We start from the raw sequence: 14014 nt of genomic DNA on the forward strand, positions 1-14014 counted from the left end.
TTCATTAGATTCTTAACAACGTATTGACCATGAATATTGTCTGCTTTTAATGTAAATCTGTCCACTTTCACATATCTGACATCAGAGGTACTCTCCTCGCTGGGAGTTGTTTCAGATTAACAGGTTAGTGTGCAACAGCAGAACAGTTCTGAAACAAGTCAAACCAATGGCCTAGGTTTGACAGGTGGGACATCTGCAACAGTCAGAATATAAGCAAATATACATATATATATATATATACTGTATACATATATACATATATACTTACTTATGGTAAGAAACAGACAATATTTTACACATCTTTTCAGGAGGTATTCTTTTCCTTCTGCTTTACATTTGTGCACACAAAGGATACACTGGCTCATACAGTGCATTATACGATTAGTCATACATAATTACAACCACAAACTTTGATATATCTATTGAGACTTTAATGTAACGGGCCAACACAAAGAAGAACACAGTTGAGAAATGGGAGAAAGTACATGATTATAAAGGATATCAGAGAAATACAATTAAGGTTTGTATTTACTTTAAGATGCATTTTGGTCTATCCCCAAATTAAATCCACTGCAAACATTTGCCTTAAAGATTACCGTACAATTAAATTTCATTTATTAGTTTGTTTATATGTCGCCAAGTCACAACACATGTTTTCTCAAGGCACTTCACAGAGACAATGCAGTCAGATTGCTTTAAAGTTTCTGTCAAGGAAAAAACAGTTGATTGCATCCAGTCTTTGACTTGCAAGACATACTCCTCCTGGATGAGCCTGCGGCAATGATTTTTACTTGCATTTTGGTGTAAAAAAGCCACCTGAATATTTAGTGATTGCTGTCTGTGTGTTGAATAATCAATCCAAGTATCCAAATAAACCAATGAGTAAATAGATGATTGAAGGAGGCTCTACTTCTGAAGGGGCAAATCAATTAGTCATGGTCGATGAGTCGATGGATGGGGCACATAAGTGTTGCAAAACTTGTTTATAGATGCTCTTCCATGCTATTGCTACTTTGCATAAAAGTAAGGACAGAACATTTCAGATTCTACTGTATGCTACTTAGGGTTAGGCTATTATGTAAAGTTTATGGTTGTAAACTGAATAAATGAAAAAGTTCAAATGGTATGTGTGATTTTTGACATAGCGTTCATTAGTGAGGCTATGTTTAACAGTATATTGCTTTAGAAAAATGTCCTGTTTTGGAGAGCAGTTGAGATGTTAGGATATTTAGCAACAGCAACGGTTTCACACAGCTGACTGAGTCTCGCTGCACACATAAATGTTGCTTGGCCTTACTCTCCTGTGGCTCCTGCCCGGCACTCGAGGACACAGCCTGCAGGTTTTGGGAATGAATTCCTGACAGGCCTCCCTGAACTTCCGGATCCTCCAGCAGTATATGACGGGGTTGAACACTGTCTTTAAGTAGCTGAGCCAAAGTGCCCCGATGCTCACTGGGTAGAAGACGGGGCTGTAGTAGAACTGCCGACTGAAAACGGCCAACAGGCTGACCACCGTGTGTGGCAGCCAACACACTGAGAAGCCCACGAAGAGGATGAGGATGGTGGTGAAGGCTCTGGTCTTGAAGCTCATGTCCACCTTGATGTGATTCGGCCGCTGCAGCCCAGTGAGCCTCATCTTGCTGACTTGGTTCAGGGCCGGCAGACAGGAACTGTCGCTGGTGTGGTTGTGGATGCGTAGGGTGTTGCGACGCACTGTGTTGAGGATGCACAAGTATGAGTATAGCATGACAGCAAATGGTAGAAAGAACACAGCTACGGCCAAGAGCACTGTATACCCCCGGTCTGCCATCGACTCACTGTATCCCAGCACACACTGCGGTGCCCAGGTGCCCCCTATACCTGCTGCACCTGTTCTCCATCCAACCACAGACGGCAGGGACACACAAAGGCTTAAAACCCAGGAACCTGCTATCAGTACTTTGGCCCTGTGTGGGGTCAGCTTATCCTGCCGCTGAACAATGATGAGAAAGCGATCAACACTGATGATGAGGAGGATGGACACCCCCTCCAGAACAAACAGCCAGTACAGCATGATGGAAGCCCGGCACAAGCCACTCCCGAAGCTCCAGTCGGCGGTGGCCACAGTGACAGCAGTGAAGGGCATACAGAGCAGCGAGAGCATTATGTCAGAGAAGGCCAATGTGGCCAAAAGGAGATTGATAGCTGAGCGCATGGCTGGCTTCTGGTAAACAATCAGACACACAATTGCGTTTCCAAGGAAACCGATGGTTATCATAAAGATCATTATGGCTGCCAGTGTCACACGGAAAGAGACCGATATGAGAGGAGGTGAAGCCTCTGGCTGGAGTGTTTCTGCTGATTCATCCACCTCTGGCTCCAAGAGGTCACAGTCGTCCAGTAGGCTTTCATTACAAAAAGCCATTGCAGCTTTCATCAGGCACAGTCACCCCAGAGGAAAAAGAACATAACTGAAAGCTGTTGTCTGACTTCCAACAGCTCCGGTTTCTGGAAAAGCCTGGGATAGAAACAAACACACAAAAAACATTGATTTTGTCAAATGAAACTCGCAAAGAAGTGGAGATTCAGCATTTCAGATTTCTTCAGATTAACTCCACATAGATTATCTTTCACTGATGAATAAAAGCATTCCCAAATCATGATCCTGCTACCACCATGTTTCACTTTAGGGACATTTAGGGTGATATATTAGTTTATACCCACAAATATTTAGACCAAAGACTTTCATTTTGATCTTATCTGATGACAGCAACTTCGCGGATGTGCTTGTTGTGTCCCCTAAATTGACAAGAATTCAACTGCAAATGAGACTTTTCTAAGGTTTTGTTTTTAACAAAGGGTTTTTATCATTCATACAGAATAGATTGGTAAAGGCGGAGGCTGAGCCTTATTAATTTAGAAGGATCCACCTAGCTCTGGATCTGTGCCACTTCTCCAAAATTACTTTGGTTCTCTTGGTTGCTTCTCTGATTAATGATCTCATTATCTGGCTTGTCATCACTTTCCTTTTTTAAATGACAGTTTAAAATGAGCCTATCAGATATTCAGAGTTTTTCTTTTTTATTCTATAACCAAACTCCACTTTAAATTTCCCCAAAGCCATATACTGGTCTGCTCTGTATCTTGGGCTTAATAATGCTGATCATTTACTAATAAACAAACCACTGAGGACTTTAAAGAATCTATGTAGGACTAATATGGGCTAAATTGAAAAACTCACCAATGCAAAAATATGCCAATAAATGACCCAATGGAATTAAAATGTACCACTCAGTTAATAAACATAAAATAAATATAAATTATTTTATTTATCCTTATGTCTTTGTTTAAAATATATATTTTTTTGTTTACAAAATGTTTTATAATATTTACTGACCTTCAACATTTCCAACACATTATCTATTAAATGTATTTATTTATTTATATATTTTCTTTCTTTTAATTATAGGTGCTTTTATGTTTCTCTTATTTCCCCCTTGACCTCCCCCCTTCAGCCAACCCAATACGCATAACCCTCCAAGATGCATATGGAAATGTCCATCTATTTTCTGTCATACTTTGATCCCAGGTGGGGATACAATGGGGTGCTGGTGCCTATCTCCAGCTGTCTACGGGCGACAGGCTGGGTGCACCCTGGACAGGTCGCTGGTCTATCACAGGGCAACACAGAGACAAACAGGACAAATAACCAGTCACACACACACTCACCTAAAGTGAATTTAGAGGAGCCAATTAACCATCATGCAGTCATGTTTTTGGACTTTGGGAGGAAGCTGGAGTACCCGGAGAGAGCCCACGCATGCACATGGAGAACATGCAAACTCCATGCCGGTAGACCCAGTGCCAGGAATCAAACCTAAAACCTTCTTGCTGCAATGCAGCAGTGCTACCCACTGTTACACTGTGCAGACATAAGGAAATGTAAAAATGTAACAAGAATATATGTAAATAAAAAGGCATTTTGGAAACAACAAGATAATACATTTGTAGATTCACAAAACTGTTGATAACTGTTAATACTTATTTATCTTGATTAATCCTTATTTATCTTGATATACTGTATATATGTTGTTTATTCTTAATGCACCCTTTTCCTCCTTGTTTGCACCTTCTTTAATTACTATGCCAATATGTGACCAGTGAATTTCTCCACTGTGAGATCAATAAAGCTAATCTAATCTAATACATTAATGGTACTATTTGCACATAAGTCTGTCAAAGGCTCTGACAGATATCTTTACTTAATGACCAAAACAGTAGGTTATGTACTGTATGCATTTTTACCCAAAACTCCACTGCTGAAAAAATGTATTTTTTAAGCAAGAATTAATTTGCTGCAACACTTTTAATCACTTGACGTCAGTGAAAAAATAAGACGATATGGTCTGGTCAAATGAGACCTACTCTATGTATTTCATTGCATTGATGTTTACATGATAAATCTTTCTGCACATAACCCGAAACAACAAAAAGGTTTACTTTGTGGTTTGGACCATTTTATTTCTATGGATTAAACATACCGGTATACCCTAGATATTTTTGATAAGAGTTTAAGAGATGAAACAAGTGTGGATTTCCAATCAAGACAGAAGTTTCATAGCCAATCAGCTAACTTGTAGCCAATTAAAAATCTGTCTAAAGAACTGTAGATCAGTGGGCATAGAAACCATCCCCCCCAAAACTGGGGGGAATCTGAAAATGGGGGTATAAGAAGAGGTTCATTTGAGGGTCCAGTTCAGTTAACTGTCTTTGTTTACATTGCTTACTTCTGTTGTCAACATCTGAATTTCATTTCAACTGAAATGTTCGATTTATATATACTGGAAAAAGCATTGACAGCTCAATACGTATTTTATGTCACTGAGCTTTGGCAAGATAAGTTGATGATTAACCATCAAGCTGCAGGGTTTCACGCGAGTTGGGATACACAGATTTACAGCACATCCATGGTTTTTTTCAGCTGTCAGCTTAATCCACACTCCCTGCTGTTTCCCTTTTTTTTTAATGGCAATGCAGCTTGAATAAGTTATAGGCATCTTCAGAGCTCATAAGGACCTAGTGTTAAATTGTTAAACTCAGTGTCAACAGTCTGATATTCAGGGCTCAGATATTGTTTTGAACAGGTGGAAAGGGAGATCCAGTTAGGAGACATGATGGTCTTAAACATGTGGTGATTCACAGCATGATGGGACACTCATTACCCAATGTTGTAACTGTCATAGCAGTTACATCTTCTATTCTTTTTATAATTTATATGGGAAAGGAACCATATTTTTCCTTATGGTCAATACTAAACAGTTGTACATGATATGAAGCAGGCTTATGTTTAAATTAGATTTTTGGCAAAAACAAACTGACACCCTATTTGATCATATAAACTATGAATAAAAAGAATAAAATAATAAAGTTGGGCTCATATTAGTATTTAGTGTAAAACAAACACAGAAAAAGATAATTTTGACATTGTCAGAATGTAAAAATGAGAAGAATTTTTTTTCCTATTTCACCTTTCATTAATTGGATTAAATATAATTGAAATGAATATAATTTAAAATCCTTCTTCTCATGTATAAAGACCTACATTTCCAGGCTACTTTTATACTGATGACTTTTAATTTTCTGTTCCTGAATAGACAAAATAGAAATTAGAGTCTTTTGACCGGAGTCTTTGAAAAAGAAGCTGATTAGTCACTTCATTTGGATGGGATTAAATTGATCCCATATAATAAAAAAATCTTGGTGTTATTTTTGATCAGGACCTGTCATTTAAATCCGATATCAAAGATGTTTCTAGAATGTAATTCTTTCATCAGTGGAATATTGAAAAAAAAAAAAAAAAGAAATATCCTGTCCAGGGGTGAGGCTGAGAAACTAGTCCATACATTTGTTACCTCAAGGCTGGACTATTGTAATTCTTTACTATTCTTTATTACTAAAAGCCTTTAGCTGATCCAAAATGCTGCAGCCAGAGTTCTGATGAAAATTAAAAAGAGAGATCATATATCTCCTATCCTGGCTTCTCTTCATTGGCTTCCTGTTAAATCCAGAGTAGAATTTAAAATCCTCCTTCTCACATATAAAGCCTTAAATGGCATAGCTCCATATTATATAAGGGATATGATTGTTCATCATGTTCCTAACAGAGCACTTCGCTCTCAATCTGCAGGTTTACTAGTGGTTCCTAGAATTTCTAAAAGTAGAATGGGATGCAGATCTTTAGTTATCAGGATCCTCTCCTGTGGAACCAACCACCAGTTTTAGCCTGTGAGGCAGACACCCTGTCTAATTTTAAGGCTAGGCTTAAACCTTTCTTATCTAATAAAGCTTATTCTTTGACCAGCTATAAGATATCCTAAGCTATATCTATACTGATGTTGCCATAGGCTTAGGCTGCTTGAGGATTTATTGACCCATTTTTATCATTCTGCTTTATTCTATCATTTAATTAGTCCATTCATTGCTCTGCGGCTACTGGTTGCTAGATTCTCTTCATATGTGGTCCCCTTTGTTTTGGCTCCTTCATTAGTTATTTCTGGATTTATGCTTCTGTTGCCACCACTCCGTATCAAATCTACAAGAAACCGCCTCAGCTTCCATATTTCCATCTTTGGATCTTCTAAAAACCTCCACACAACCTGACAAATACGCGTCAGTCGGATGGAAATTGAGTAATGATGGCATGTTGAACACATAAAGAACCAAAACTGCATTAAAAATACAGCAAAAAAAGAGGAAATTCTCTCTTCAGATCAGGAATCCTTCCCTCAAGTCACTGCATAGGGATGCTGGCTGTTGCCATGGAAACAAGGTCAGCAGTTCCATGGCAACAAGCAGCCCTGACTTTCGTGCACAACTGTCCATAAGCAATCCTGCACAGCACAGGCACCCATGATCATCCTGTCTGCACAGACAGAAGCACAGTTAACACCAACATCTCAAATTGTTGGATTTCTGGTGTGATCTGCTGCGTTAGATCCGAGAATTGCATCGTTTTCATGCAGATTTCAATATATCACACCTAAAAGTTTCTACATATTTTCATCACTCAGCCTTTACTGTACACCGTGTTCTCAGGCTAACAGTGCGGTGATTTACTTTGTTTTTCTATACGAAGAATAAAAAAAGGAATCCTGGAGAATAAAAACGCCCTCTTTCCTAAATGAAACAAACATCTTTTAAGATAATACCCAGAGTGGCTTACCTGACTATGGCTCCAAAAAGCAGAGATTTGAAGGCAAATGGAGCTGAGGCGCATGTCAGTGTTATTATAAGCGGTCACAGCGCAACATTTCACTGCCGTGGATCGATCGCGCAACCATCGTGGGCGCTGCTCACGGCAGAGGAGCAGGTGGTCTCTCATTTAAAGGAGCAATCCGCCGCGAAATGTTAGTCAAAGTGGTTAAAGTGAGGTAGGGTTTGGAGCCTCAATCTGCAACTGTGATACCATAACAGGGAAAATTTTGACTGCTCCACATATATGTAAAATAAGGATTAAAATATATGGGGGAAAAAAATCGTTTCTATAGAGAATGATCCAACATTTCAGCTTGTCTTGCTAAACCAGTGAATAAAGAGCTATGCATTAGAAAAGAAAATAGGTGAAAGAAATATACATTCTAGTCTGAAACCTTAGGAAAAAAAATTAGCAGAAGCTTTAGGGAATAAGGATGCTATCAATTAATGTTGGAGCTTGTTCTGAGTACTGCCCTATTTGGGAGTTGTTGATTCTTTTTGTTTTTTATTATTATTAATTTGTTTTTCATAAAAAAATTAAATCCTTACCAGTTGGAGGCGGTAATGCACAATTTACCTAGCTGCATTAAAAAGTGAAGAAGAAACAATGGCTCCTGCCAAATAATCTCAGATTACCTATTTAAATGAGATTTTATATTAAAAAGAGAGGGAAAATAATGTGAAATGTGAAGGATGTGGAGAAAAGAAAATGTAGATCATGTACTGATGAACTGTAAAACTTATGAACATTAAACGGAGAAATTGAGAAGGATGGTTGGAAGGACAGGCAGAGTCAAGTCTTAATGAAATATTGTGAAATTGAGGAAATATAAAGAATATTTACAGATTAAGGAAAGCATTATTTATTCATCTACAGATTACAAAATAAAAAAATAGAATTTGATGTAAAGTAATGTTGATACACACTCGTGTACAGTAGGTGGCGGTATGCAGTTGCTTGCGATCCGCCATAATAGAAAAGAAGAAAAGGAGAGGAAGAAACAACGGCGAATGTTTGTATGACGTGTAGAATACCAAGTTAAGTATAAGTATGTAGTTTCTTTTCTTTTTTTTCCCTTAGAAATTATATACATGTCTATTAAGTAGATAGTCCATCACGAACCACACTCCATACCAGTAGGCGGCGGTAATGCTACTAAATGTTTGTTGCCAACCGCCAATAAATCCAACAACAAGAAGAAGAAAAAACAATGGCTGCTGCCAGAGGGCAAAACAAACAGGGAGTTTCAACCTCAGATACTGAGCTTTTGCTGCACCCAGAGCTTCTCTCCAACGATTTTTTGCAGCTCATTTTGAGGGAGGTGAGTTAATTGAGTTTCAGAAAATAACCTTTTCCTGTGAAAAGATAAAAGATTTTGATAGTTTAACACCTCGGCTAAACACTGTGTCTGCTCGTTCTCTCTGTGCGGTCGGTGTCGGTTTTAAGTTGAGATTAGCTACCAGAGTGTTTTCTCTGTTTTGAAACAGAGAAATGTCGGTGCCAGAGGCTGTGAAGACAGGGACCGGCTCACAGAGCTCTACCTGCGGCATGTCATCCCACTGCCACAGCGGACTCTGCCCAACAGCCGCTGGGGTCGGAAGATGGAGAGGAGCCGGGGAAGACAGGCTGCCGCCGGACAAAGGTGGGACACTGGGGCTGATGGGTTTTAACCCTAGGATATTATTTCCTGCGACCAGCTTGGTGACCTTTAGCGTGTTTACGCTAAAGCTCCTTTTTCCAAAGCTCTTTTTCTAAAGCTCTTTTCTGTTTAGTATTATAATATTATTGCTGTTTTAGAAAGACACAGTCATTTCAGATAAAGCCATCTAGGTAACATAAAAATGTATCGGTATCATAAAGAATTTGCTGCCCCGAAATTATTAAAAAATATTTTACACACCATGTAGGTAAACGTGTCTAGCTTAACTTCACAGGCACGTATTTTTTCGGGGGGACATGTCCCTGCACTTTTTCGAACGTCTGTTTTGGTCCCCCCCTAGGTTTTACTGACCAAAAACCATTTTACCCTACATTTCGTTGAGCACAAGGACCCAGCGGAAAACCTGGGCTCAAACTGAAGCCTGCTGTCCTGAGTTCAGACTGCCCACCATCTTTTCTGGTGTGCTTGGCTGTCACCGCTGTCACTCCTAAAGGGCTGGTTATCCTCCCGCAGCAGTGTGTCGCAGTGAGCTTGTCGCAGATATTTTTGATTTATGCCCAGTTTTGAAGTGTGGTCTGCGCTACGTTATTCCACGCCACAACACAAGAGGACAATCATGAACCAGCTGTGGGTCTAGGGCAAGAAAGTGGAAAAACACAAGGGGCAAGTCTGTGCGACAACGGAGGGACATGGAAGCAAAAAAGTGCAAGGGTCTAGGTGGGAAAAGGGTCCCAGCGTTCTTGCGCACCTCGTTCTTCTAGCTGGTCCATCTTCACCAGCCGTTTTCCACAATGACGGTCATACAAACGAAACAAGATGGTAAGGTACCAATCAGGAAATACGCATTGTGTAGAGTGGATGTAGAATTGACCAATCAGAGGCCTCCTGTCTGCGGCACAGTCTGCGGTCACCTACAATTCTAGAAAGGTGCAGTAGAGTGTCTGCGGAAGGGGAAGATTTGCGTTCACTGCGACACACACGCAGACGACCTGGTTTCTGAGTATAAACCAGCCTTAAGAAGCTCATCTGATGCGCCACTACAAACATCTGATGCGCCACTGAATCGAGTCTGCGATTGGCTGACAAACACACTGCAGTTAGTTATATTAAAAAATACTTTTTTACTTTTTTTTTTAACAATGGTGTTCTTTTGGCTCTGAACAGTGTTAAGCACACAATGAAGTCCTTATACCATATAATAGATGTTGTATGTATGCATGTTTCATACTTGGTTTGATAGCTGATGATTTTAAGTTGTTTTCTATGGTCTTCTCAAACTGTACTACTTGCAGGAATATGTGTGCTCAGAAGTTTTTTGTTTTTAGAGGTTTTTTGATTTTAACAGTTTCTATTGGTTGCTTTTCTCCGTTAAGCATCAGAGTAATCATTATAGTTAAATACAATGATATAGTTGAGGTTTTTAACATTGTACCTACTAGCAACTAATTAACAAGGCAACATTAACAAGTAGAAATGTTGAGAGTTAATTGCATAACTGAACTTGAATTGATCCTTAAAGTTTGACATTAATAAGCTCTTAATACTGGGCCTCATGCAATAACATGTTCATTTTCTTGTCATAAATTCCTCTACTTTTTCTCCTACCTACATTCTTAAGTTCAGTCAATGATCCTCGTAAACCTGATGCGGTCCACCTATGCGTAAGTTAGCATGCGATCTGAGAAATGTCATTTTTGCATAATTACAGCCCAGTTAATGCCATATGAAGCTACGACTTCCCATCCTTGTCAGACGGTGTATTCATAAAAAAAAAGGCATCGAACACTAAGACAAAAAACTTTATTTGTTTGGACATCAAGGTTTTGCTGACTGACAGCTGAGCAGCAGAATTTAAAGAGCCATAAAGGCCAAGCAGTGAGGAATAAATCATAGCTGTAAATGACTTGGTTGTACTCTTACAGATAAAAAAAATGCAAAGACAGATGAAAACTACTGGTGGAGACAAGAGGTGCAACATAATCATGTAAATGCTTAATAGAATAGAATAGATTTAAACTTTTTTGCCATTACATTGCCATAGTACAAAGCAACGAGATTCACGCTCTGCATTTAACCCATCCCCTTGGGGAGCAGTGGGCTGCCATTGTGCGGCACCCGGGGAGTAGCGTGGGGTTTAACGGTCTTGCTCAGGGACCCAGAGTGGCAGTCCATGGGACTGGGGCTTGAACTCAGAACCTCTGGGATCCAATCGTAATGCCCTAACCACTAGGCCACCCCTCCCCTAATGTGAGTTTCCATCAACCAACTTGACAACATGCTGCCGCATCTCCTTTTCATAAACACACGTATACTGCTCATCTCCTAACCATGTCCATCTTCATCACACTCTCCATCTCTCTCATACAGGATTAACATAAAAAAATGAACATATTTGACAAATTCCGACAAACTCAGACAAAAACATCCCCATTTAGTGTAATAACACTGAATGCAAGTCTGACCTTTAAGAGTTTCAACATGTCACTAAACCTCTTTCTGCACTTCCATTCGTTTTTTATGTTCCAGGTGTTTAAATAGTAGCTTAATCCCTGACTGTTCTTTCTTTTGATAAAATAACAAATTAAATCAGTGTCCCCTGGATACCGACATGCAGCTGTAGATGTCCTGACTGATCATTAGTAAATATGAATGTAATTTATGATTGCAGAGTTACATAATATATAAATCTAATAATGTAGGATAATAAAATGGACAATTGCTTCTCAGTAACAACAAATGTAGTTATTTAGTGAAAAACTAGGTCTGAATAGCAGCTGACTTATTGCGCAACACTCCTTCATCAAGTCTGGAGGAGTCCTAAAACTTGTTTGTACATGAGAGAAAATTAGAAGCAGGAGGAAAATACGAAATTTTCTCCTAAATCATTCATACTAATGATGATTACTTTGCTTGTACAAACGATTCCTGTATGGATTCTCAATAGAATGCATGCAGGTCATGCCAAAGGGGTTTCTTCTGGACATGGTTTTAGACCTGAAGTAAACCAGGAAATTCTCTCCATCCATTGCTTATACTCCAGTAGTCATTTGTAAACTTTGAAAGGTCATGAGATGCACGTCACAAACAGGCAATTTGAAAAGAATGACATCAGTTTCTGACAAGCTTTTGTCAGATCAGATTAACTGTGATAGATGTCCAGCACAGAGGTAGATCATGCCCTATTTGTCATTCAGAAAAATATATTGAAACTGTATGTGTGAGGTCAATGAAAGGACAACAAATAATGCACGGTTAATGTAAAACAATTCAGAAAATCTCTCATCAATAAGAAAAAAAAGCATTAAAAAAGAGTGCACTAATGAAAACACCAGATATCCACAGATGTTATTTATTAATCCCTTTGTAAAGACTCTTATCTCAGAAGTAGCTGCATTATTTTAATACTAAGAATCTGTTGTTTAATTCCCTTTATCCAGCTCCAGCAATGACCAGCATAGAAAAAGGCCTCTGATTGTGTTTGACGGCAAGTCGTCTCAGTCGGGTCCACTGAAACTGAAGAAACCAGACTGTTCACCAGGGCCACCCGGAGTCACAGACAGATTAAAACCTCCTCCAGCTGCAAATCTGTCCAACCCCATCCGTAAACTCTCAGGCACTTCGTCGCCATTGTCTTCTTCATCCACACATCGCAGCTCTGATGCTTCAAACCTCAAACGGGATGCAGAATCCTCGGTAGGGTCCTTACAATAAATACATGATATAGAATGATAGCAAATGGGTTTTTTTTATAACAAGGAAAATAACAAGGAATGTTTTTTTTTTCTTTTTAGGCTACACTAAAATCTCCAGAAGTGAAGAAAAAGATCCAACATGTAACATGGCCCTGATCTCTGACCTAGGATGGCAATCTAGACTTATATATAGATATCTCCCTATCATCTATTTTCCATCTCAAACCCCAAACCACCTCTCATTAATTACTGTTTTCAAACTAAAAAAAGATAAAGAGCCTGTTTCAGATGTACATCAGGACCCCTTTAATGTTCTTATAAATGGTGGACAGTCAACAAAGCAGTGCGACGCTCAGGAGATCAACCCTGCTTGTTGAATTTAGGAGCTTCCTTCTTGCAACCTGCAACCTCAAGTGCCCTTTAGGTCCTTATAGCCAGCATCTCCCATCATGTGTTTTTTATATCAGGAGGACGTCCTGTTGATGGTTTCATGTGTTTGATGAACATGCAAGTGTCTTGGTTTATTAAACATAAAAAGAAATACAGAGGAATTGAACACTATGTAAGGGATCATCAGGGACGGATGAGAAGGATTCATCTGATCTCTACATTGTAGGAGTTGTGCAGAAGTTGATACCTGTCAGTTATTGCTCTAATTCCACTGAGAACAATTCAGTTAGGATTACTTCTAAAATTCTTCATTGATTTCTTTATTGTAAGTTAAGCTGATTTTAGGTAGATTGTGTTTAATACATTTTGATGAAAAATGTGTGAAAAATATGACTAATTTTGTATATTGAACATGAACCTAACCTGGGATAGATCTCTTTTCATGTTGTATTTATTGGTCAGGAATATTTTCACTTTGAAGCCGATTTCTTTGATGTTGACAAAAAGTGTCTTTAATATTTGTAAAAACAGTTGTTTTTAAAAAAAAAATAAAATCCAACCAACAGAAACTACTTTGTTGCTTTACTTGTTGAGGATAGTTTGTGGGTTTAATTTCATATGCCTTGATGCGCCTTTGGAGATCAAATAAAAGTGAGATTCTGGTTACACATTATTAAAGCTATAATATTACTGGTGCTAATTAATATGAATGCTGTTGGCATATTCACTCTAATTTGCCCTAAGAAAGTTGTTCAATGATTATTTAATTTATTAAAACCATTCAGGCACTATTAAACAATTTATTGTTTGTTTTTTTTTCTGTCCATCTCACAACCAAAAGCATATTATTAGTAGGGCTGGTTAAAAAAATCGATTCCTTTACATTTTTGCAAAATCGATGTATAGGAAAGAAATTGATTCGTTTTATAGTGACGCGCGTGACGTTCACATTCAAATGAGCAGGAAAGATGCACTCAGGATTACTTCAAGCCAGACAGCTGCAAATATAACCCAATAGGTTGACAGAAGACATTAACA

At 38.7% G+C, this 14014-nt stretch overlaps 2 protein-coding genes across 2 annotated transcripts; one reads left to right on the forward strand and one right to left on the reverse strand.

Annotated features, from left to right (window-relative positions):
* Window positions 1-279: 279 nt before the first annotated feature.
* On the reverse strand, window positions 280-7335 carry gpr45 (G protein-coupled receptor 45). The gene is made up of 2 exons (XM_015393781.1): window positions 7202-7335; window positions 280-2497 (listed from the first exon to the last, which is right to left on the reverse strand). Exon 2 carries the CDS (start codon window positions 2414-2416, stop codon window positions 1247-1249), a length of 1170 nt encoding a protein of 389 aa, XP_015249267.1. The 5' UTR covers window positions 2417-2497; window positions 7202-7335; the 3' UTR covers window positions 280-1246.
* Window positions 7336-8289: 954 nt separating this feature from the next.
* LOC107096891 (chromosome unknown open reading frame, human C2orf49) lies at window positions 8290-13524 on the forward strand. The gene is made up of 4 exons (XM_015393777.1): window positions 8290-8555; window positions 8722-8876; window positions 12332-12587; window positions 12686-13524. Exons 1-4 carry the CDS (start codon window positions 8445-8447, stop codon window positions 12740-12742), a joined length of 579 nt encoding a protein of 192 aa, XP_015249263.1. The 5' UTR covers window positions 8290-8444; the 3' UTR covers window positions 12743-13524.
* The last annotated feature ends 490 nt before the right edge of the window (window positions 13525-14014 follow it).

This window comes from Cyprinodon variegatus, unplaced genomic scaffold (genome assembly GCF_000732505.1).
Source record: "Cyprinodon variegatus isolate N-32 unplaced genomic scaffold, C_variegatus-1.0 Scaffold657, whole genome shotgun sequence".
In the NCBI taxonomy this organism is placed as follows: domain Eukaryota; kingdom Metazoa; phylum Chordata; class Actinopteri; order Cyprinodontiformes; family Cyprinodontidae; genus Cyprinodon; species Cyprinodon variegatus.

What these genes read in the sequence shown, in the direction of transcription:
- gpr45 (XM_015393781.1), bottom strand. Translation starts at nt 2,416, where the DNA reads ATGAAAGCTGCAATGGCTTTTTGTAATGAAAGCCTACTGGACGACTGT.
- LOC107096891 (XM_015393777.1), top strand. Translation starts at nt 8,445, where the DNA reads ATGGCTGCTGCCAGAGGGCAAAACAAACAGGGAGTTTCAACCTCAGAT. An exon ending in TGCAGCTCATTTTGAGGGAG is followed by an intron (nt 8,556 to 8,721) that starts GTGAGTTAATTG and finishes GTTTTGAAACAG; the next exon opens with AGAAATGTCGGTGCCAGAGG. An exon ending in CAGGCTGCCGCCGGACAAAG is followed by an intron (nt 8,877 to 12,331) that starts GTGGGACACTGG and finishes CCCTTTATCCAG; the next exon opens with CTCCAGCAATGACCAGCATA.